At 43.8% G+C, this 25,952-nt stretch overlaps 2 protein-coding genes across 2 annotated transcripts in view; both read left to right on the top strand.

Annotated features, from left to right (window-relative positions):
* LOC126560407 (methionine aminopeptidase 1D, mitochondrial) overlaps positions 1 to 25,952 on the top strand; it is a 312,884-nt gene that overhangs the window by 60,691 nt on the left and 226,241 nt on the right. The window lies entirely within an intron of this gene.
* Positions 14,529 to 25,952, top strand: part of LOC126563855 (uncharacterized) — a 31,001-nt gene continuing 19,577 nt past the window's right edge. Inside the window, exon 1 of the mRNA XM_050220631.1 lies at positions 14,529 to 14,701. Within this exon, the coding sequence (XP_050076588.1) occupies positions 14,612 to 14,701 (90 nt within the window). The 5' untranslated portion in view covers positions 14,529 to 14,611. The remainder of the gene's footprint in view (positions 14,702 to 25,952) is intronic.

The raw sequence follows: 25,952 nt of genomic DNA, 5'->3' as shown, positions 1-25,952 counted from the left end.
GACCCTGTACTTCCTGGGGGAATATTTTTCTCCCGATGGCACACCATTGCGAACGTTCAACGCACCAACGCACAGGCCACATACCATACTATCGAGCGACAATAATGGTTAATGTGCACCGACAGCAGCAGACCAGCAACCAACACAGCACTCGGTTATTCTTGAGCCGGAGCTGAAGGTGAGCGGGGTGGCACGGGTCGCGAGTGGGGCAGCACACTAATGGGCACCCGTTGTTGCGGTCGAGTCCTGCATCCTGTACCAAGACCGATGTTGATAATGATGTCAGGAATGCGGCCACCGCACTGGTCATGGGGAGCCATGACCTAGCGAAACGGAACCAACGTACCGGTATATGACCTCACCTGGATGGTCCCGGCTTTGAGTAAAATAAGAAGCCTTTCAAACGGGTGGAAGGGGGAAGTCCGGGAGTCCACAAAAAAGCGGGATCCTTCTCCCGTTGGCGAAACAGTGTGTGATTCCCTGTAAAAGAGCCGTAGCTTCTCCGGTATTTATGATGATGGCTTACCCGTCGGTCGCCTTTTTTATTGCCTTACTTCAGAGAAGCTACGGGCCATTAGTGAGCAAACTGCAACATTATTCAGGTATTTTTTCTACCCTCCGTTCGGTCCTGTACCAAGGATCACCGTACTGATGTAGCGTATAGTTGCACACACACATAGTCCCTTACAAACACCGGTAAAGTCGTCTCGTCCGCGGGCGAGATCCGAATCCTTGCTCCCGGCGACCTAGTCCTTTCGGGCTAACTTTATAGAATCCATTTCGTCGTTTGTCCATTTTGGTTCCGAGCAGAGCGGATAAACCAAGGGTTGACGGGTGTACCGCATCCACCTGATCCGTGGGTTCGGTGGTTTACAGCGCGAAACTTGCCGCTGTGTTTCAGCGTTGTAAAGGGGACCAAAAACAACAAAAAATGCACCGGGATAGCTTGTCATTGGATTGCCGGTGGAGCGATGGGTTGGTTCGCTTCGCTATCGGCCAGCCCCAGCACGACCAGATGTCGGAATGATTTCTTTTTAGATCGGATTACGAGCTTCATAAAATTTGCAAAATTGTCAACCTGTCTCCGGTTTTGTGCCAGTGATGTGTTCCGTTTCCGCTGTGCATGTAATTGTGTGCTGGTGGATTCCGCGCAAGCCGAGCACCGGTCGCCAGTGTATGCGCCGGGGCTGGGAAAAGTGGTGAATTTTTCCTGTGTCATTTTTACACTCACACCATCACTCTTATGCACCGTTGCCTATCGCCCAATTTTTACGTGACCCTCGAGCAGGCTGCAACCAGTTCGAGCGCGGTAATGGACTTCCCTGTTGCCTTGTCCTTGAGTTTAGCTACCTTATGCATCATTCAACCACAGCTGCGGCACAAGAGACAGGTCGGCAAAAATTCTGTCGCGGTGGTCATAATTGCTGACAAAAAGTTTCTCCCATCCGGGACTCCGGGAACACTGTCTGTTTGCGTTGTGTCCGATAATAGTAGCAATAGAACTTTACAATTCCCACCAGCTTAGTAGGCACCGCAAGGAAAGGGGACAATTGTTTTAAATTCTTTTTTTGCTGGTGTGTGCACCCATACTTAACACAAGGTTTAATATGCTGTTTGATTTGTCGTTCGGAACCGATGGTTTTGTAGTATGGTTTTGGTGAGGTTAACACAAGGGATGAAATTTGAATGGTTTCCCCAAACGTGCTCTGTACATTGGCACTACTATCAACAGTTTCTTGTTTGCCTTATTAATGCATCCCACGGTTCTTTTGTGCTCATTTCATTGTGCAAAACGAAATACAACCTTGATGTTGATTTTGGCGAAGCTATTATTGGCAGATGGGTTAGCAAATAATTGCTTAACATCATCACCAGCAGATTGTTACCACGCTGTTTCAGAAAGAGCGCCACGAATTATATGACACTTGCCTCATCCTTTCAATCTTAACAGATTAAGAGCGTCTGATCAGATAGTGCACTTAATGAAGTGGGTTAAAAACCCAGCTCAACCTCCCTAAGAACTTCCACCCATAAGAACGAATCGGTAAAATCAGAGTTCAAGGCACTGTCAAACTTATTCCGGCATTATCTGTTCCATTTCGTCTTTTCGTCCCCTGCCCCGGACACGGTTCGCGGCATACGGTAACACTCGGCGTGCTGGCATGCGGAAGGAATATCAAATCGAAGATTAATGCTAATTGTTGCGAGCACTAAAGGAGCGTTTCCCTGGGCAGCGTTTCTCCAGCGCTTACCATAATCCTTCGCTGCCTTTCCGTTAAGCTATTCTGCAACGTTCGTTTCTAATTACCTTTTCCGGACGTTGCGCGCCACGGGTTGTTCGCCCGACGATGGTTTCACCTCGCAGTAGAATCTTTTCGTTTCGTTGACCGGGTAAGTGGTTTAATGAGATTGCGTCCGCCAAAGCGGAAGAGCGTAGCAGCAGAACCAGCAGCAGCAGTAGCAGCAACAGTGACGGTCCAGCACTGAGTATCAGTTACGTTCCCAGGCGAAGATTTACGCTCTTATCATTATGGTTCTCGTTAACATATGTTTCCCGGTGAGGTCACAAGAGGCAAATGCTTACCGGACGTACCGTTGCAGTTTGAAATGGATACTTGTGTAATGGCGAACAGGCTAGTGTTGGCCGTTCGGTGGATGCCTCGTATCTGATTAGTTAACTCCAGCAGGAAGCACTGTTTGTACAAACATGCTCACTGTTGTGCTGCTGTCTGCAGAACAACAGCTGGACTGCGCCCGGTGAACGTTCGATGTTCTTCAAGTTCAAGATCACTGCCAACAACCTCACTCGGACATGCGTTACTCGGAATGCCTGATTTTCACGCTTTACTGTATGGCGATTCGTTGGCCCTGGTGGGAGCACCGTTCGACATCGGATTCGTTCTTGAGTAATGATTTAATTGGCGTAGAAAACGTTCTAGTGGCACGTGTTGACGTCCAGAGCTGTTGTGTGTGTGTGTGAATTGAAGCAAACTGTCGCAACGGCTAAATGTTGATTTACGTACATGGTAGAATGAAAACTGGAAAACTATTATTAGACGAAGCTGTTTTCTTTACCCCGAGCATGCCGTGGAAGCGTGTGGAGATGAAGGAAAATCTGCAATACACGATTCCGCGGATCGATTATTGTCCTTCCCTTTCGTACGCTTCGCTCATGCATGTTTTAGGCACACAGAACGGGTTGTGGAATAAACGTGTACGTTTTATTATGGCAAGCATGGGAGTCAACGAACGAGAACACTCTGCTCGATGATCGACGAAGAATATGAGACCAGCATAGACATAAATTTCCATTTTCGAAACGATTTGTGGATTGTAAACAATTAAACCAGCAACATATTGTATAATCATCAAATGTACCATCATCATAGAAGTTTGAAATAGCCGTTGAAAATTATTGTATTTTATAACAATCTTGAGCTTCCTCAAGCCAAAGGCTTATGCTGTTGTATGTTTATTCAATTTTATTTTAAATTGCTTTTGTTTATTTTGTAGAGGCTTTGGGTCTTTCTGAACTCATTCGCCTTTGTTTTTTGCCAATGAGAATATTTATTTCGCCACTAAGAGATATTGTCTAACTACGTCGCTTGTAATCCACAGCGAAATATGTTATTTCACCAAAACTAATTTCTCCACCAACCACCAAACGCTTCCGCCCGATCGACGCACGAACCAAAGATAAAGAAAATGGGGGAAAAAAAAGAAAATTGGAAGCCCATCACCCAATTCTCATGGTGTGGGTTCCGCGCACTCACTCACACGCCGAGCCCCGACCGCAGAGCATAACATCGAAAGGCAAGCATCATCCGACGAGCTTAGCTCGTAAACCTGCGCAGGAAATGAGATTCTAAAGAGGGGCATCTTCCGAGGCCCATCGGTGGCTCTGGAGCTAGAGTCTAAACGCATACAGCAATAGAGCAGTGGAAGAAAACATCCACCAAAGCCCTCACTCTCACATGAACAGTCGCAGTCGGGGCCCGTGGTCTGCGGTCACGATCGACACAGTTAGTTACCGCGGAGATGCCGTGATCTTGGATCGAATGGTCCCCGAAGGGGGATGGAATGGGTTTGCACATACACACCCCCGGTTGACGACGCAGGAAGTGGTCGAACGAATCAAAGCTCCGCACGAACGGTGCATCAAAACGGAATCGCACGATAAAGAGCAGATGGAAAGAAAAGCTCGAAAGGAATGAGAGAGAGAGAGAGAGAGAGAGTGTGTGTGTGTGTAACAATGCGCGCGCCGGCTGAGCGGAGAGCGTCTTTAGCATAGCTACGATCTTGAACTTGAGAAGATCGCTTTTCCGCCTCGATCAAGCACCGGCCGTTGGCAGTACGCTGTGTACCAGTGTCGTCTATGGAGGTTAGCCTGTAACTGCGCGTCTACGTGTACCACAGCTTTCAGCAAGAAGCCATCACAACCTAACGGTGCATTTGGTTCGTCGATCTTCGATTCTTTTTTGTTCCATTGTGTTTGTGTGTGTGTGTGAGAGCGTTCGTTGTCTTATCGAAGGGTTGCATGCGTTGTGGGCGCAAATAGCGGCCCTTTGTGTGCAGCAGCTCCTTATGTAGAACCAACGGGAAACGGTAGAATATTCTAAGAGGTGAACCGCAACCGATCCGTTGGTTGTGGTTTTTTTTTGAAGAACGGTCCCTGCATTGCATGTTCAAGAATCGTTCTGAAGCTCGTTCCTCCCGAGAAGGCTATCGGGGTGGTTTGAATGCAGCTGCAAGAAGAGGAAGGATGTTGTGAAAGTGCATTTCGGTCAAGAAACATTCCACCTGGAGAGTGAGCGAGTGTGTGCGCAACCGTTTGGTGATGAAACGCGGTTCACCATCGATCGAGCTGGTAGAGAGCAGTGAAAAAGTTTGAATCCCTTGTGAGCTAAGTGGCATAGAAAAATGGTTTCAGTGATAATTATTAAAGTTCGGTGCTGTTATGCACTCACATTTCTCACAAATTGGAAGCATTCTTCGCTCCGTTCTGGTTGAAAGTTTCGTTCACGCTAGCATGCATAACCGAAACTTTGCAATCATATCTTCATGTGTCGTGACGGGGAATATGGGAATGTATTTCTAAACACACTCACATACATCCGTTTCAACCCCGAAACGCACCCCTGCTCGGTGACATCCGACTCGCGTGCTTCCCCCCTGGGGTGTCTGTGGTGTGGGAAATTGAAGTGGAAGAGAGAAAATGTACATTCGCGTGTAATTGTGAGCATATTTATGTGTGGTTGTGAATGCGTGTGTATGCTTCGGTGGGCAAGGAGGGACAATAAGAAGGGAGAAGTCACCCCCCCCCCCCCCAAAAAAAAAAACTAGTGCGCCACTTTGCCATTAACCCTGAAACGAATGGTGAGGCCGTGAATTTTCCGAAAAAGCATTCCACACCCGTTCACGTCACCGTTCGTTTGTCAGTTCCATTCTGCGTCAAAGTCCCTGGTGGCGGCTGGCAGGGAAGAACGCATGTGAGAATTTTATCCGCTTTTGCATACGCTGCTCCCAACTTTACCAACCCGCCCCCACTACCCCACCGAAAAGGGATTGCCATCATTATCGGAGAGTACGAAGTTGGGGAGTTCTTTTCTAAGTGAACCAAACGCCATAAATGAGGTAAAGCAGGGGAGTCGGAAAAGAATTAGAATACAAAATAGAAGCAAAAGCAAAACGAAGAAAAAAAAATGAAACCCTTCGCGTATTCCCCGAAAACGGGAGTGACACCCTTCAGTGTTGTGTGTGCGAGGTCCAAATTTGTTGTGGAGCTTGGAGCACAAAAGTAGCAATAAACGGAAAAGCTCGCAAGATGTTTCTGTGTTAGTGAGTGTTTGTGAGTGTGTGTGTGAACTAGTATGAAGAAATAACGATGGAAATCACTTGAATATTGCATTAACGGGGTGCGTTTGAGAGGTGTATGGACGGGGACGGCGCAAAACCTCCTCCATCTGGCGAACGGACCGTCAACCAAGACGCAAACTGTCGCAACTCACCAAAGAAAGATCATCCTCCGGAGCCGACGTGTTTAAGTGTATGGGAACGCCAGAAAGAAAACGGAGATCCGGAACACCCGAGAAGCTACTTTCCACCGAACACAAGCAGTTGGGAATCCGAAGCGATTTCGAAATGAAAAGTTGCAAATACGAATATTACTGTGGTGCTGACTGCTCCCCAACCGGCATGGCGCTGAAACAGCTCATAATGATGGAAGGGATTCAAGGGAATTCGAGGATGATTGACACGGTGCGCCTGTGTGTGTGGAGGGGAGGGGCCTGCAAAGTGCGCTAATATTGGATGGAAGAATGTTCGTTGTGTGGGCATCATGATGATGCCACACGATTGTGCCAGGATCGTTTTGAGTGCGAGACTGCGTTACGGCAGGACCAGCCGGTGGAAAACATTCTCAACTTGTTGTTCTGCCAAGCGTAGGGACCAAATAACTCCCAAAAGCTGCGCCGAAACTCAATCGGTACGGTAGGAACGGTAGGAACACTCGAAGTAATATCAGTTACGCCAGGCCGTCGTCTCTGAGGTTTACTTGTTGGGAAGAGCACCTGAGCGCTGAGTTTGATCCCCCGCCATCTTCAGCATGCTACTCGCTCCGAAGCGGGAATGATGTGGCCGGGTGTGCCCAAAACGGGCTTTGCTAAAGAAAGAAAACTTTTGCGGAAAGGTTAATTTAAATATCAAAGGAATTGAAGGCTACGGTACGGAGCGTATTTCGGAAGTTCCATTACGATTCGTTACGAAGAAAAAAATGCTGGCAAATTCGTTCCGTATTGAATCGTGTGCAGAAGAAAAGTCCGCACGCATGTGTGGCGGTAGAGTTTTGCCTGTACGAGTCGGTTATGTGAGCTGCCGTAGAATCGTTCCGTGCTATGGGGGTGGGTTGGTATGTTTTCGATGTGCTGTTTGTAGCAAGAAATTGAGAGGGTTAGATTGGTGTTGTGGTTAAATTACAACTCTTCTGATTTCCAACGAAAACGGCACTCGTGCATTGTGCCCGAGACACGGATTGTGGCGGTACGTTGGCATGCCCATGCCCTACGAACGGAAAGACATGCCTTTCCATTGATCGTGAGGGTGGTTGTGGTTCCAACTGTAGCGCCGTCTGCTGTCTCCAGGGAGACGGAGTTAACGCTTCAAGAACAAAGCTACAACACTCAACCGGTTGGAATGTTGGTACCACCATTACAATGCGTCATCGTACATCATCGTGTGTGTGTGTGTGCTTTTTTTCCGTCGATGGCTTGCAAAAGGTAGCACTTCATTTCGGAAAAGCTCCCCGATGAAGTACACTCGGTTGTATGCATGTGTGGTACGTGCTGGGGCCCTTGCAAAGCCGCCCAAGCAAATCAGAGACGTTCTCCGTTTGAAGAGCCGCATTAGAACGATCCCTGACGAAAGATGAAAGCGATCTGATAACAATATTCGGCGGAAGCTGCTTTCCCATCAATCATGCAACAGTTTTCAAGTCCAAAATATGGCACCGCCTGTCATTGCGTATGTTACGGGCTTTGTGAATAGGGAACGGGTTTGAAGGTGCAACTGTTGTCCTCGGTGTTTCCAAAGGGGAAGTTTGAAATTAATGTTTCGGCTTATGAAGGGAGCTTTAGATGAAGCAACACAGTATCACGAAAGCTAACAGGAATGGACATTTTTGTGAGAGCCCCACATGCAGAGGTGTGGGTGTGTGTGCCAGCAAATGGAATGCTTTCATGCACACTGAATGCAGTAGAGGAACCAATTTTTTAAATCTTATATACTGTTGTGTAGGAGTGTTGGTGTTGGGTGTATTTGTAGCCAAAGCAAGCATACTCTTACCCAAATGTTACCAAACAAAAACATTTACTAATGTTCTTGGGCACTTCTCTGTAGAAATCATGCTACAAACGAGTCGAGCTCAAAAGTGCAACAGTATGCAGAATAATGGTTCTCTAAGAACTATGAGTTTGTTTGATTTTTGCAAAATTTTGGGTAAGCTGGAGAGGAATAAAGCAATTATTTTTAGTATAAAATTATGAAGCCTTTTGAACCACGATGAATATGAACCACGTGCAACGAAAAATGTCCATTTTGAAAGAGAAAAATTCTTGAGCAAAAGCTGCACGGATGCACAGCAATGTTGGCCCATTTCTAAGCGCTTCTCGCCCTCTGTAAGGACTCACTTAATGTAAGCCTGACACTGATGATGTGCACGAGGACGAGTGACAAAATTTTATGTTGTCCCTCGAAGTCCCTCGCCCGTGTCTCCCCGGTGCCCGGTTGTGTTTGCTGCTTTGCTATTGCATGCTGTTATTTTCCAGTTTGTCGTCTCGTCGTGCACTTTGTCTTAGCTGGTGTTATTGTTTGGTCTTTTACATGTGTAAGGTCTTCCGGTCCTTACGCTGCCGGTGCAACGAGTTTGTCTGCTGGCTGTCCCATCAAGCAGCACCATTTGGTCACCGTCCTGTGTCGTTACGGGACGCCTTGGCTATGCACGATGTGTCGCACTATTTTCGGTGCGTGCGTGCTCCACTTTTCTGACGTTGCACGTTGTAGTCCAACAAATGTCATGAACGTGTCGGCAGGAAAGCTATTACTGCTAAATGCGCCATTGTGGAAGTATTGAAAGAGCGAAGGTCATTTATTTATATGACAGATGATAACATTGTTAGCTTTTGCATAGGAAGTGACGAGGTTAAGCATGTTAAAATGTAAAAGCTCAAGTGCAATACATCCCGAGGTTTCCACAGTTGTTGGCTGACGTTTGGCTAGTGTATTGAGAGTGCTTGCTTGAATAGTTTTCTAATCATTACAGCCGATTGACTCGCTGTGGTCTTGCAGAACAGTAAACTAGAGCAAGACATAATTTTCCATCCCATCGACGCGTTGCCCGTCTTGGGGAATGATTTGTTACCTCCTGTTGTTGTGTGTGTTCTTTCTTTTCTTCTTTCAAATCCTCACTTATTGCTGACTGTTGCAAAGTCTCCAGACGATCCATTTTCCCATACACTCTATACACGCTACCATCGCTGTTGCTGCTGCTGCTGCTGCTATTCTTCCCAGTTCCCTGCTGTTTGTTTTGCGCTGCTCCAATTCCCGCCCGTGGAAAATGAACGAAGGCCGTTAAGGAAGCAAACACAAACGTTTAACTGGAACGGGAATAAGGGCTACGGTGGTCTGTAAAAATAGTAATACCCAATGCCTCAAATGCTCAATAGCTTTGCAGTTATGGATTGGTGTGATGTACTTTGGCCGGGTGTTTTTTTGTTTTGCTGTTGTGAGAGGCATCGAAATTGGAAGTGCGTTTGCATGAAATGTGCTATTAACAATCTAGTTAACGAGTTTCCTACTTTAATTAAATGGCCGGAACATTATTTCTTCCAAGAAATGCATGCTTATGAGCATGCCACTTTTTTTGTTTATGAAAAAAAAAGCTTCAGCCAGCTTGCGTCGAAAGCGTCTATTGAATCTAAAACCAACTAAACCGGTTCGCGAGTAGGAGAGAGAGAGACTTTGCAGCGTCGCTGGTTCTAAGCGAAGCTCAGCCACTGTTCCCGGGATGCCGTGGTTGGTGTCGACAGGCTGGCCAAACTGTTGGACGATAGTTGGTGTGCGTGTTTGGCGAATAATCCTGTTTTTAGAATGGACAAATTTCATCCCACATGCGATACAAACACCCGTCTCTGAATGGTGGCGAATGGATAAGATACTTTCACTAGGGGACGTCCCAGACGGTCCACCGCAGACCGTGTGGGGGATGGGATAATGAAATGGAATGTGCATTCAGAAGATTTCTTCCTATCGGTGTAGCTTAATGCTTGATGGGTTGCTTCTGGTGTGTAGAACTGGAATGTGTAATTTCACTCTTTAAAAACCAGTTTTACCTTCTCGAAAGTATGCTAGCGGGAAAAGATACTTGGCTGGGCTGGAATGAATGCGTTTGGGGATTGTAAAGCATTAAGCAACGTGTAGCTGTCAAACATACCAGTTTAGTTCAAAAAGTTCTTTCTCATTTTCTTTCAAAGCACACGAATGAGACTGCTTTTCCTAGACTGACGTGTCATGGATGACATTCCTTTAATGAAACAGTAACATGCCTTCCGATATCCTTAGCATCCAATGCTGCGCTCCAGTAAAAATGCTTAGGTAATATGTTTATCTAGATATGCCACAACATGCAAACCGTCAATTCATTTATTTATCGCCGAAGGGCGCAAACTCAAAGACACACGCTTCAAAGTAGTCCATCTCTACCAGCTCCAGTCTCTGTCTGCTCTGTCTGGCGCAAGAGCCTGGTCAAACCGGTCAGTCTCATCATACGGCCGATGATTGATGACATGGAACTAGTTAACTGCATTTGTAGCAGTGCATAAACTAGATGACGTTATGTGCAAGCGCTGGGAACAAAAGGATGGCTTTGCGGGCTCAAAGGCTCGTTTGCTAGCTGTTGGTTCTAGCATGACAACCATTAAAAGATGCTCTAAGTACCGAGAGATATTAATCACTTCTTACCACCGGCATCATCACCACCAACACCACCACCGATCGAAGGTTTCGCTCTTTGCGAATGCTGCACGGTTGTGGTGCGACGTGTGTGTGTGGCATCATCATCTAGCACACATCTCATTGAGGTCAGCCTTCCGTCAGTCGTCGACAGTCATTAAAACGCTCTACCCACAGTACCGATAAGTGCAGATTTAATTTCCGACTGTGGTTTTGCAAACTCGTTATATCAAGAAGTTCAATCATCACTATCGATGCGGTGAGAAGTCCTCGCCTTCATTCACCCAGGGGCCCATTCTTTAGAACCATAGCTTGGCGTTGGTTTATGCTCTTTTGATCACGAACAGTTGCGTAGCCCGTGCGTACGCAATGGACGGGTCGGGGGGGTTGGGGTTGTGGCATCAGCCGTAGCTGCGCCAGTTCCCACCTACTACTGAGACGATTGTCAAACGAGCCGGCAGCTAGACTGCTTTCTTTGAAAGTTCACGTTTGCCGGGGTTGCTGCTTGAGGTGTGCAGTAGTGCCAGGTGAAAGCTGGCCGGTAATTATTCCATCGGGCTAAAGATGATAGTCACTGTGATGTGTGAATTATAGCGCACACCGAAGTGGGCCTCATCGTCGGGCCCCCGGGGGTCTTGCACCTTAATTGATGATTTAAATTTGATGAACCTACTGCCTTGGCGCAAAGGGGAATTACTCGGGTGTGGGTGTTTATATTTGCTATCAATTACTGTGGTTTTTATTTTTTGGGTAACATTGGTTTGGTGCTATCGGGGCAGTCAATCTTTCTGTTTGACCATTGGCACAGTTTCTACTTTCATGTCCGCTGGTTGAATGCGAGGAAAGGGCTTCCAGCTAGGGAAAGATTGTGCTTTTTTCTGTGTTATCTGAAATTTGTGAGAAAATCATTTTGCGTGAATGACATGTGTCTTTATTTGGTTTGTTTTGTGCTGACCTTACGTATTGATTTACAAAAATTTAACGGAAAAAGGTTGTTATTTTAAAAGAAAATTAGATAGTAGGAAGAGAGTCAATCAAATTTTATAGACGAGCTCCTTGTTTTTGTTGACTTTTGCTCCGATTCCGATTTCCATACCCAAAACTAAATACTTATTTACCTGAACCAGTGAAATATAGATACTTTTTATGAAAAGATCAAATCAAAAAGAGTTGTTTTTCCATTTTAAATCAATATTTTAACTGTGTGTCTGTTTTATACGTAATTTAGAGCAGAGCAAAGAGCGAAATTGGCAATAATGGATATGTTTATTTATTATTTGGCTTGCTTTTAACTTTGATTTTACACAATCAATTATTCAATATAAAAATTCTACAAGTTTTCCTCTCGTAGTTTTATTGCCCAAATTTTTTAAAGATTGACTTGCGGCAATATGAGACAATCGAAAACAATTTTTAGTCAATCGACTTTTTAAAATTAATTATCGTGAGAAAATGATTATAATTATTGTGATAAAACTAATTGATTGTGAAAAACAATTACGTGAAACAACAGTGTAGAAAAAAGAGTGAATATTTTGATCAAGCACCTTCATAGGCTGGGAAACACTATTTTATTGATTGTGGACAGCATTAATCATGGAAGAGAAAACGGCACGCTGCAAACTTCCCACCGTAGAGATGGAAAAGAAAATAAGCCTCAGACCGATCATCGTTTTACAATGTTTGCACAAATTCGCCTATCGTGCGCACGATGATTCATAAGACTCGTCAACCGCATCCAAGGAAAACTGGTATAGTAACGGCGGTCGAGCAAACAACAGAAGATCGAGCCGTCTAGCGATCAACCCGGCCGGCGAATGTGCGTCAACGAACACTTTAGTGTGCTTGTGCACTGGTTCGCTATTTTTTTAATTAGAGTAAAAGTAGGAAGTAAATGAAAATACCGTCTACGACCGCCGGGCCCTGGTGGGTAAACTGGTTGTTGTCATTTCCCAGCAAACGTGGTGCGTGCCGGTCCGTACCAACAGGTCTCGACCATTGGCCACCATTGCAGTTGGGCAATGTGTCACGGAAAATGTGTCGCCCTTTCAGTGGCGCAATAGGCACAGGCGGGAGCCTCTGTATCTCATTGTTCCGGTAACCTGCTTTCCGTGGGCCATGCGGGCCATACGTCATCTAGGAAAACACGCTGATGTTGTTGTACGTGCTTTCGGTCTTATTGCACATTAGGATGAATCGGGATAGTTTCATCACATTTTGTGGTGGAAATTGCATGTTGTTAATATTTGTAAAACTTAAACTTAAGCAAAAAAACGTTTGACAATACGGCGTGGAGCCGTCACACTCAAATAAAATAACATAAATAAGCTTGAACGGAACTCAACACTAATATTGATATTTGTAGTGAATTTCCTGCCAAATTTCAAACGAAATCTATCGAAAAATTTATTTAATATCCTGAAAGGATTGTTCCCGATATAGCGGGATCCCAAAACTGTCTATAAAAATAGGTAAACCATTTCCGCAAAAACCATTTTCTGATCCTGTTTCATGTTTCTTCTAGAGAAAAGCACACCCCACTTGGGCGGTGATTCGTAAAGGTAAAAAGCGTATTATCCCTTCGATCGAACGATGAAAGTGCGAAATTTTCGATACTGTTCGGTAAAAAGTTCGACCATCGAAGTCCCGTTCAATGAAACCCGTTGTCAAACGCCAGAAACCAACGGTCGGTTGTGGTAAAAATGCAAACTTTGGGCCAGTAATTTCGGATGGCTATCCACCCGGAGGGGATGCCGGTGGACCAGCATGATTCCCGTGATCAGGCAAATGGGTGCTGGACAAGTTTTTGTTGTTGCCTACCCCCTTTTCCCATCGGTACACAAGTGTGAATATTTCCACGATGGCTAGTGGCTCGGTCGAAGGAAACGAAAAACGTCCTAGTACTAAACCGAGGAAGCCCACGTCACCGGCACCGGCAGCTGTGGTCAGTCAGGGCAGTAAGATGCAGTAGTTGAGTGGTGGTGTGTTTTGGTCAACGACGTCACACATCGAAATCAAGCGGGCAATTAGAGTGCCATTGAGTACTGTCTGTTTGAGGAAGGGTCAATTTTGCTCGGGCTTGGTTTGAACAAGTTGCCAGTACTTGTGCTAGTTTTTGCACCCAGCTAGCCCCTAAGTGTGGGGTAATTGTGTAGATGAAACTTTTTCCTGCACCCAGCTGAAGCTAACGTACCCAACGTACTGGGGTACTTTAGATGTCGAACCGTAACGTGCGACACGTACGCGTTTGATCAGGTTATCGACATGTTGGTTTCGATTGGTTCAAGCAGGTGGTGTCGAAAATTGTTGGAAAACACTCTTTCTATTGCAATTATAGTTTAGCTTCCTGAACGTGCAGAGCTACTGCAGAGCTTTTTGTGGAGGTAGTCTCTGCTGGCTGTGCAAAGGTGGAGAGAGATAAAATCAACAACAAAAACCCCGACACAAATCGAACAGAAAAACAAATTTTGGACACCAATACATCACTTGAAAAATCGCTCATCTCTTCTACCGTGCGAATCTAATTGAAGAAAAACGTTTCCTCAAACGCTTTCCTCCTCGCGGGTGATGGAAGTTAAGGTTTAATGATACATTTTATGTGCAGCACGGTGCCCGGGGCCAGGCAATGGCTTTTTATCGAAAGTGAACCAAATTTTAATTATTTTATTCATCTGGGACGTGCGTTATTTTGCAGATTCACCAGGAGAAACTAGCCAGCGGTAAAAGGAACAGTGCAGCGGAAGAAGACCGCTCCATTCATTATCTAACGATGGATTAGCTTTGAAAGCGAAAGACGACCGCCAGAGAGAGAGAAATAAAAAGCACTGGAATAACTTTGGTGGCGCATGAAGATTGCACCAGTGTAGGAAAGTGTGTCACACCTAATGCAATGGAGCATCCGCACCAGGTTTTGATGATGGAGAAGAAAAAGCATGCAGAAGCATCCTCCATCTTGCTGGTGTAGTGTAGCTGATGTATTTAGTGGCGTGCGTGCGTGTGTGTGTGTGTGCTAGTGAAAGTGAATAACTAAGTTGTATGTGCAGGTGGAAGTTTCGTTTCGGTGGAATAGTCTTAAAAAGTACAGAAGCATCGCCGACCGGGAGTGAAAATGGAGCCAATCTATGGAACTAATAAGAAATATCTGCAAAGTATCGCTGGGAGCGAGTACTACCGGAATCCGAGCACGTTGCGACCGATGGTAAGTGCTCTTGATGTTTGTTTGGTTGCAAAATGTAATGAAAAAATTATCACACAATTGTTATTTCGAGTCACAATAAGGAATAATACGTGTTCTAGAAGAGCAGAGAAGGAATTGTCTATTCTTTAGTCTGTTTTTGGCTTAACGAACTTTAGTAGGTCACGCCAGCCTTCCAATGGCTTATTAGACTTGATGTTATCACGTCATATAATCGAATAATCAGTCCTCACTATGCGGGAACGCTTCAGATAAGATTTGAACACCGGTCCTGCCGTTTCAAGACCGGCGCCGGTGTCATCACACAATCGGTGTGCGCTATTTTTACGTATAAGTCTCGTTAGGAGCAATCTTTTGTTGGATAAATCGTCAAACGTTTATCGCCTAATGCCTAGAACATTTATCTTTTATTACTAACGGACGTGTTGAACTCTTTTTGAAATTTAGTTTCTGAGTCTCATTTCACTCTATTGGAATAACCATTTTTTCCTGTAACATCAATTTTACTACAATTTGTTCATGGATCTTTAAGTGTTTCACACTTTTAGAATGGAAATTTGTATGATATTTGTGCTTTTATTAAACATAACAAGATAAATTGTTTGAGAAACATTCACATGAAGTTCAATAATCTCTAACATAGTGTTACACATCGAAAATATAAAAACCAACAGGTACAAAAAAGCTCACTCACTCCAATACTTGTCAAAATTCCAGCAGAGCAGCATCTGCGGATCAGTGCTGAGAACATTTAGTTTTCCCATTTTCCTCAAGGCATGAAGCTACCAATTTCCAGGTTGATCGTAAATTTGATGCGCACTTCACGTCTTCTTGCGGAACGTTTCAACCTGCTGGTGCTTTATTCAAAATGTTGCTTCTTCACTCAAAACAAAACAAAACAAAAAAAAAAAAGAATCATGAAATCAGTTCCACTTTCCCATGCATCCACCAACCATCCGCATCTTGGCAAACGCGTAAAAAAACTGACCGAAACGGTCAAAACGTGCCCATCGTTTTGAGGTCGATTTTCCCCGTCCGCAGTGGGAAAGCCACTGGTTAGAGTGCTGGTTAATGGAAATTTGGCCTCAAGAAGTTGAGTGCATTGATGATTTTTGTGTGTGTGTGTGTGAGTGTGTGTCGGTTGTTGTTTTTTTTCGTGTGAGCTTTCACGTTTGAGCTTGTGATGGTTTTATGCCTATCAGTCGTTAGGGAAACATTGTGGAAGGATTTATCCTGACACAAATCGATCAATAACCTACTGCAAGTAAGTTATTATAAGAATTATTTTTAAAATTTTGCTGGTGAAATCTTACAACAAGCTGGTAAAAGAATAGAAAGCTTTAAATTCTTGTTTTTCGGTGGTTTATATGTTTAAAAACATTTATAAATCTATAAAATTTCCTTAGCCAAAGATTAAAAATTATTTTATATTTTTTATAGCTTTTCCTGTTATTCAAAATTGTGTTTTAAAGGCCTATGAAGCAAAAACTTTCCTGATTTTTCAATAATCAAGCAAGAAGTTTTAAGGCGCATTTGAAATTCGTTTTAGTGGTAATTTTGCGAAGAGCACTTTATCCTATTTAAAACAAAGTAAACAATATCCTGACTGTGAGACAATACAGTTAATTTCGTTAATCATCGCTAAGTTATTCTCACCATGGGAAAAAAAAGAGGTAAAGCAACAATAAAACTCATTCGAACGGAACGTTGCTTCGCACCATGGCATTAAAGTAAATCAATTTGCCAAAAACGTTTTTCCTCAAAACACAGAGTAAAAACACATTTCCTAGATCAACATCTTGATCGTATCACGCTCGAACGATGAAAGTGAGCCAGAGTGATCGGAAAATCGGATTATCCAGGCGGTATGATAAAGCATCGCATCTTCGCAAAGAGGGAATGCTGATCGGATTGCTGGAAAAACTGTACAGCCTATGGGCAAATTAGAGGAGCTTTCTTTTTCGTTCACTAGCAGATGGCGTTTCAGTGTTGCCAGAAAGCGACGGCCGTAAGACCGATTGTTTGATATACGGGTTTGGCTGAGCTAAGTGATCACATAGGTTAGCGATTTAAGCGCTAGCGGGCAGGATAGGTTGAACGCGAAAAAGGCAGATCGAATTGCCGGCATCGGATGAAAGCAACGCATCAATCCGGTTGGCTAATAGATCTGTGAATTTGAACTTGCGAAACCGGGCCCCGTAGAAAGAGGAAGCAGAATGAAAAAAAAAAAAAAACAAATCCGGGAAGATTTTGATGACATGCTCAACAACGTTGAGCAGAAAATCGCAGAAAAACGAAGCGAGAAATAGAAAACCGCACACTATGTGTTTGAACACCAAACTCGATGCTCGTTCTGGGAGCTGGGTCAGAGTGAAAGAGAGAAAGTGTTTCAAATCATCCGTGTGCTAGATTGATGCTTTCGGCTGCCACACTGGCAGCTGGATGGAGTTGCGGGCAAATTTACATAATTAAGTTTATTAGATAATTGACCTGACCTAATGCAAATCGGGTTAGTTGCGTTGGTCACACAAATGGAAACCTCCGACGCACGGCGAAGAGATGCGTTTGCTCAAAGGTAAATCGGTCAGCGGGTCCAGCCTTTCCGGGTCTGACCATGGCAATGAAAAGCGGGCTTCATTTCAAGTGGTGTTTGGGCAAGATGTGAGATGTCGGTACAGTTGCTAATGTAAAGCGGGGTGGTCGGAAGAGAGAGCCTGCCTGCTTCTGTTCCAAATATAGTCGTGAGATAAATGGTCTGACCGCTAAACCAACGCCTCGAGATGGCGGGGTGTAGCCGGACGGGTGTATGAGGGTGGTAATGGAAATTCTACGTGAACGAAAGAAACGTACGTGCCGAAAACTTTCTCCAGGATGCTTTTTTTTTTTTGGGAGTGTCTGTTGCTTTTCATATTCATTCACCTCTGCGATGTTGGTTTTTGAGAAGGCAGAATAAATCGGCGACGTTTACACGTTTGCCTCAACGACGGACATGACATTCCGACGAGCTTTGGTGAATGCAGCATAAATAGACAGAACTGTAAGATAATGGTGTCCTTCGGAAAAGTTAGTTTATCCAGGAAAACCGTTACAGCCATTTAAAAGGAATTAAAATTTGGAGAAAATCAATTAAAAATACATCAGTGCAATGTTTCTGGAAAAAAGCTTTAAATTGTACTTTGAAACTGTTAATGAAAGAGATTAATTTTGTACTGTAACACAATTGCTATTTAATAACATATTTTATCCCTGACATTGAACCTATCGATAATAAACTGCACTACAACGAATCAATAGTTGTTCAACACTAATTGCGTCAACATTAACCAACGTTCATGTACCAATTGTAAAGCGATTAACGCGTTGTCGTGCTAGAAACATTGTAATAGCTTAATTACACTGTGCAGCATATTAATGTGGCTTGTGGCAGGGACTCCTGTTACACCTCCACCTGTTTCTGTTCGACTGGTGCTCACTTAGCGAACTCTAATTCTGTAGCTCAATTCTCCATCAAACTCTATCAAGCTTACACGTAGCGAGATGATCGATGACATCAATTTAAGTGCCTCAATCCAATCATTGCATTTGAATACATGCTACCGGGTATCGATCAGAAGTGCTACCTTCGAGAGCAGTTATTCTTTCCCGCATCGAGCTAGTATCCGTGCTGCGGAAGCGCGACAAGTTTTGCCGCCTGGATTGGTAAGGATCGGTTGGATACTTGGTCCATGTCAAGTTTCACCACCGACGGTGATTGATTTATTACTTCGCCGATCAAAATACTTATCAATTTAATCTAGATTTATGACTACCAAGGTACACACATAGCGATGATGTTGAACGACATCTCCGCACGGGCCGGGGTTGTGTTCGGGCTGTAAGTATACTCAGCAGACACGAGGATAATGCTAGGCTCTCTCTGGCACGTCATCCTGACAGTGTGAAGTCCGGAGACGGAATTGCAGAAAGCGACAGAAAGGAAAAAGTGACGAACGCAGCGTACGAAGTACCATAACGTCGAGAACTTTTCAAACCTAAATTATTCATAATCGTTACAGACCACTGCACCGGGAAGCTCTCGATTCTGTTGGCACTGGTTTTTTTGCAAGTGGCGCCCGGCTCGGCACTGCATCGGGCTTACGAAAGTCAAACTTTGGTTAAGAAATCAACGCTTTTACTTTCGCTTTTGTCCTTTATTTCTTTCCAGTTTTTCGTCACCAAACCTTTTTTCTTCGCTCTACAACAACGGTTGCGTGTTACGATCGTTTGGTTGGGGGTTTTTTTTTGTTCGATTCGCTAGCTTACGGATTTTCAATCTCGTCCAGCAGCAGCAGTAGCAGCAGCAGTAGGAGGACTCGCCATACTGTTACACAGCTCGCTGCTGGCTGACTGTCTGAGAAGAGAAAATGGGACGGAATATAAATTTTATTGACACTTTGGAAAGTGTAAAGCTATTTCGCGGGAAACTTTTATCCGGATAGCGGGAGTGTGCCAATGGTTGGATTCGACTGGATGGATGGATTTTTCACCCAGCACTATAAGGAATGCGGTGGCGTTTGGCAACGGAAATTCCTAGCGCTTGACTGAATTGTGTCGAAGTTTCGAAAAAGTATCCTGCTGGTTCGGTGAGGAAGGTATATTTACAGGCAAACGGAAATATTTTCCGGCGTGGTTACGGCAGGTCGACGAGGGGGGAGGTTTGGTGGGTTGGAGACAAAGGAAACGGAGACGAGAGTCGGAAACTTGTGCAAGTAATGCTCGGGAATCGATGTGCAGTTGTTGCAGAAGCAGGAGCGCTTTCTACTAACCATCGCGTCGTTGTGGTCGAGTGAATTACCGAAATGGGTAATTTTTAAATTATTTTCACACTAAAGTGAATTTCAGATTGCTCGAAACCGATTCATGGGACAACTTAAAGTGTTATTGGAATTTATCGGAACGTTCAAGGTGTTTCATGCTTCGACTTTACAACGAGAGCCATGTCCAAAACTGTACCACAAGAGAATTTTCATTTACAACAGAACAAAAAGCATTACGCTGAGAGCTTTCACTGATTTGTTGTTGCATGAATCTAACCGGCAGATATCCTGTCAATTGTGATAAACCCATTCACATTTTGACTTTATTGAAACCACCAACAATATGCACAAACTTTTTGTTGTTGTTGCAGTTGTTTCGAGCCATCATGCTATACACAACGAAGCATAAAACACTGACAATTCAATCAGCATTTGCTAGGACACCGCAATTCTTCAATTCTATTTCAGATTTGGTTGCAGAATTCGCAAAAACAAAAACCCCCCGATCCCTACGTTAAAGACTGCACAAAAACGGGATCCAATTAATTGAAAACTTCACACAAGAACTTGTCACGATACCGAATGCGTCGTACAACTGTTCCAATAGCATCTGTAGCCGGTTTAGTAGGCAAAAGCTGAAAAACTAAAACACAACGCAGTACGTTCCCATCACAATGAAGTTTGCATCGTCGGCAGTGGTCAATATGAGAAGGACAGGGTGTGATACGAGCAAAAAGCATAAAAAAAAATACGCCCCTTCTAACTATGACCCGAAACAATTGCGTGCTGTGTAGGTTTTTGCTGTTCTGTGTGCGAGTGCGAACTCGTGTACATCATGGAGCTTTCATGCTTCGTCCGCAAAACCAATGTGGTTGAGCGGTTTAGGTCTTTAAAGACTGCAGGATGTCCGAATGCAATTGCGTATGCGTTAGGTAGCGGAGTGATGGTTTGTGCGTGCATCATACAAGGTCCCTCATTGAGGGTTTTTGTTGATTGATATTGATGATAGAACATGAACACGAAAAGTGTGCTATTTTTTGGTCTTTGCAAGGGTATAAAACTAAAAAAATTAAACATCGAATCTTTGTTTGTGCTTTAAAATATGTTTCAAAATTCAATAAGAAACACAGTAATTAATTTGTAGAAGTAAATGTATGAAACATTTGCTCTACAACTTTGTCAGTACCGTTTTGATGGATCCCTCCGTTACGGCGCATAAACCTCGTATGCAGAAGCATATTATGTGAATCGAATACTAACTATGGGTGGTGAATGTAGAAGCATTTATCATTTCGTTTGCGCCATGTCCAGAGAATTTGGGGCCAAGAAGGAAGAAGGGCATGTTTGACATATTTCAAATATTTGGTACACTTTTTGATTTGACTGCAGATCGAAGTGTTAAACTGTGCCGAAGGTTTGGTTTTTATTCCCTGCACGTGATGTAAACTCCCAAGAATGTTCCAAATGGATGGAACGTGGTTTCCCTGCGAAATGGCATAGAGCAGGTTAGCAGTCAATACAGGCAGTGATTTTGCTCATGGGAAAGATGTTTGAAGTATAGTATTTTGAAATAATGAAGGCCATTATCGTAGGTGTGTTGCAAAAGAAAGATTTTTTAAAGTAAAATACTACTCTTTAACAGTTAAATTCTGTTTTTGCTTGATATAAAAAAATGGTTATGTTTTTTTTACTGTTTTCTGGTTTCGATATTCTCATTTTAAACTCATTTTATGTCATTAACAATTATGAAAACCATTCCCGTGTTTTTTTTTGTTCGTTTTGGGACCCAATCCGGAAATAAGTATGATTAAAACAAAACTTTTCCACCTGCCGAGCTAACGAAAAAGTAGCATTAGAAGACAGACGCTGAAGCGTTCATCGTTAGCTCTTAATGTTTTAATTATTTATTTCTAGCTCGATGATTCGCGCCAACACCAACACGACCGACTGAAACGTGGTTCAAGAACGTTATTGTGGCGTGCCCGTTACGGCAAAATAATGAGACTGCAAAAGAATCCCTGAAAAAACCCACCCAAACCTACCCACCGTTACCGTTTGCCAAGCTCAAAATGGTTCAAATGACACAGGGTAAGCTTCACCGAACTTGCTCCCGCACCGCATGTCTCGAGAGCATTCCCACCGTTTGAGCTCATCTGCTTTCACCGGAGTGATTTATTTAGCGAATCGTGCATCAGTGGAACTGGTTGGTAAGGGGGGCGAGGGGGCAGGTTTTTTGGGAAAAGTGAATACCACCGACGGATTTAATTATGTAAATTTTCCTGCCGAAAAGAACTATTTGCGGAATATCAAAACCAATTTTAGCCTAACGAGATTTATACTGTTACCTAAAGCTTACCGGTTGGGCGGATCGCCAGAAGAGGGACGCTGGGAACAACGGGTAACCGCGCATGTCAACAGTGGAAAGGGTTGTTCTACCGCAAGCTTCAGTTGCGTCTCGATTTTTGGGCAAACTGTGTGGACCATTATACCAAGAAGTTCGTTAACTTTGAAAGCGATATCGATGTCATGGTTGAGCGAGCTGTGCGGCACTGAGTGAATTATGGTTAACAATTTTTCTAAATTGTATTTTCCCTCCCATACCAGTGTGATTGGGAACGCAACCAGTAGAGACCGTCTGTCTGCAAAAACCACTTGTTAGCCGGTGTTGTACTTTTTTTTTGCCACCAAACAATCCCAAATGGCACTGGGGATTGTTTGGTGGCTTTCTTGGCTTCTTCAAATATGTCATTTCTCAGTCGATGAAGTTGTTTAGGACACTGCGACTGGTGACGCATTTAGAAACACATCAATCTGGCGTTTCCACTCGGTTTCATTTCATGTATCGTTTCCACAGTTATGTCAAATGGGACTTTAAATGGATGACATACTTTGAACGCCATCGCCGAGCGTACGGTCACGGCATCGAGGGAGATACAGATCGGGCTCGGAGAGAAAAGAAACTAAAAGGACCAAAGAGGCGAGGATTTTAATGCTGCGGACATGTTGCACACATTGTTTTGACTGTTTTATGGTAAAATGAACCATGCGAGATGCGCATAGTATTTTTCTTAAATTATTTTGTTTCCCTATTGTAAAAACAAAATTACAAATTAATATTTTTATACATTTTTTAAACATTTAAATCATTCCACGCTTGTTACAAAACCCTCCACTACCAAATACCACAAACAGGCATCTTTAAAAAGCTTCATCCGAACGTGAATCATCCCTATCGTTTCTGCAAAGTGTTTCCCGTACCCTACAGTACGTAATGCTCCTGTATATCGCGCAATGGCACGTCGCTTGAGAAAACGAGGATGAAAAGTCATAAAAAATTTTCACCGTAAATAAATGGCTTTCGGTTTTTATTACGCGTGAAATCTGTACTTTGTGTCAGAATTGTAGATAACACTTTGCCATCTAGCAGCAAATCACTCAACGCCGCAGCAACAGGACTGACGTGTGTGTGTGTGTGTGTGTGTGGGCGTGAGGATTCGCCGTGAAGTGTGTGACCAGAACTTGGCTGCTGTGTGACTCAAAACATAACGATGAAAAAGTGCCAAACATGTTCTTCGTTTTTTGGGAGGGGTAAGAAAACGACTTGTCTTGCTGGTTCTACTGTACCGAGATATAGGAACCGCAACGGAACGCACCTACCGGTGACAATAGAGCCAAACGAGTGTTCTTGTGCTTTGCGATCGTCGTAATGTGTAAGCTGCGGTACCATGAAATCAGACTCACCTGCGAGGAAGCGCGAAATTACCTTCATAAAACGGAGATCGTTCCTATATTTCAAGGAATATTTATTATGACCGTGGCCTCGACCCTAGGATACTGTATTGCGGCAGCACCGGAAGTATAATGATCCTAATCAAAATAATTAGCTCTTTTGGAGTGTAGATAATGCAAGCGATTCTGGATGAACAGGAAGGAATGATTTGAAAGATTATTGTCGCGAAGAGTAGATAGCGAGACCCTGGAACCAGATCGCTTGCTGTTTCTGGTTTGGATGTTGATTAAACTTTATAGCCGGGCAAATGATTGTTAATGTCACACATGAAAGACATTGGTATCTAATTAAAAATATTTTTGTTTTTAATTGTTTGGTGCTTGATGGGGGTTTTCTCTTCAGATCGAGAGCGATAAAAATCACTTAAATACTTCTTTTTATCGGATGATCGCGCGATTCCTCAATCCGAACCGAATTGATCAAACTTTGAGCTTTCACCTTTAAAACCGCTCACCTGCTGGAAAAGCAATTTTCGCATTTTCCCATGCATACATCGAACACTGCTATAAATAGCGGCCACACGAGCATTCCCGTTCGCTCAACAGGGAGCTTGATCCAGAGCCACAGCCGTCAGAAATCAGCCATCCGGAGTACAAAAAGGGGGTGCAGCGAAGCGTAGGGGTAAAATCGTTGGCTCGTCCGCCCCGTCGTGAGCAAACTGCATGATGCTGAACTCCGATGAACGGAGTTTTCCTGCTCGTTACTGTAATGGGCGCGGCCGAGGCTAATATCTTCATCACTTTGCTAATTGACCGTACAAAAATTTATTGCCCCATAACGATGCGCCTTCCGTGGGCAGTTTCTGTTTGGGCTAGAACCGGTGAAAATAGATCGAGACGGATGTGATTAAATTCGTGGCTAGTGAACTGCCGACCTGCGATAGATGTGGAGCTGTATGACGCGTGACTTCTTGAGATGATAGAAAACGGGATCACGCGAATGAAGCATAGAATCGGTTGAGGATGTTTTCGCCGTATCTTTAATTCATTTAAAAACATGATCTAGTTTTAATTCCATGTCACAACCATTGTCTGAACACTGATCCCTTGCAAGGGTATGCAAATTAAACATCAATAAAATAGCCATAAAGAGCATGCGAACATTGGAATGTTTCCCGAACGCTAAACCAGTCACCAATTACATCAACGGGTTGGCACCGTTCACGAAAACGGGTTTTGAGTTTCCGAATAAATTTGATCCATTTGGAACTGAAGTGCTTGTCTGTTGGTTACCACGGGAAACAAGCCGCGCACATAGGCGCTGGCCAAATTTGCATTAATCAAATCATGACGACGTGATAGATGAAACATAAATCTTTCTTACCCGTGGGACAATGACGTCTAATGGTGTCCGAAGCACGAAACATGAACCAGTGGCCAATAACTGTACTACTGTCCCGGTGGGAGTGTAGGTTTTCCCAGACACAACTCCAGGATCCAAATCCCAAATGCCGAAAATGCGGGTGTGTGGGACCGTACCATATTACATCGATCGGTCCGCGTGCTTCACACTGATGCGCCCTAATGGGGACGCACGGCGGTACACTCTGTTTGCAGATCCTTTCGACAGCAGTCGGTCCTGCTTTCGCTTTTGCGAGTGCGCCCGCCGTTGTGCAACAAAGTGTGGGGTATCGTTTCGGATGCGGATTGCGAATTGATTTAGGAGCACATGACCCTTAACGGTATGTGGTAGCAGCGCAACGACGTGTATGTCAATTTACAGTTCGCTGCAGCAAAATGGTCATCATTAGCCGGGGCGAGGAGGCTACTCACGCACTTTCACACCGTACTTAGCGGACTTTCGGAGACCGTAGGCAGGCGGAACAGATTTTATGTGCATCATTCGTTGGTTCCGTGATGGGTGGTGTGGTCGCATTATGTTTGTTTGATTTTGATCGGTTTTGCATGATGGGAAGTGTACAAATGGGCGACAGTTTTGTGGGCAGGATTAAAATTTGACAACCGTGATGTTGGCAATCGGGTACCATTGACGGTAATCGAGGGTTTCATGTTTACTGGCGCTGAGTTTAGCGCTTTGACTGGGCTGGTGATGTGGGCAAATTTGGATCGTTTGATGTAGGTGAAGTTGCTTTGGAAATTTAACCATATTACTGCACACTCGCGAACGTCCGTTAACATTTGCTGTTAGTCGGTTAGTGTGGAGCAGTTTAGTTATTCCTATAATTGTAAATCAATTTAATTCCGATATTTACTGATTACTTTTATGCTACACTGTTTGCTCGATTGGAAAATCGATGGATGTTCGCCACCATGGAATTGATAAACGCTGCCGTGGAATTGTAAATTTTCATCCCTTTGTTTGAGCTTACAAACAAAGTTTATAGTGGTTGAACTCAAACCGTTTTAGATTCAGCATAAATTGAAATAAAGCTTTGCAAAAGAAGAAACAACTGTTAGTTTGATTTTTATTATTAAAGTTGGGGTCTTTACATGAAATAAATAAATCAAAGCCACTCATAACTGATCACTTTAATGCGGTTTTAAGAAAAAATGGAGCTTATCTGAATTATAGAGTAACCATTAAAAACCAAACAAACACAAAATAGAAAATGAACTATTGACTCTCTATTCAGAGCAGAAACCAGAGCACAACCCATTAGGTGATTAAAGAATAATCCACTAAATAATACTATGTTTCCCTTTTTCCA

The sequence above is a fragment of the Anopheles maculipalpis genome, chromosome 3RL (assembly GCF_943734695.1).
Source record: "Anopheles maculipalpis chromosome 3RL, idAnoMacuDA_375_x, whole genome shotgun sequence".
Lineage (NCBI taxonomy): Eukaryota > Metazoa > Arthropoda > Insecta > Diptera > Culicidae > Anopheles > Anopheles maculipalpis.
The sequence above is the reverse complement of the archived record's forward strand: the minus strand, read 5'-3'. Positions and strand labels throughout refer to the sequence as shown.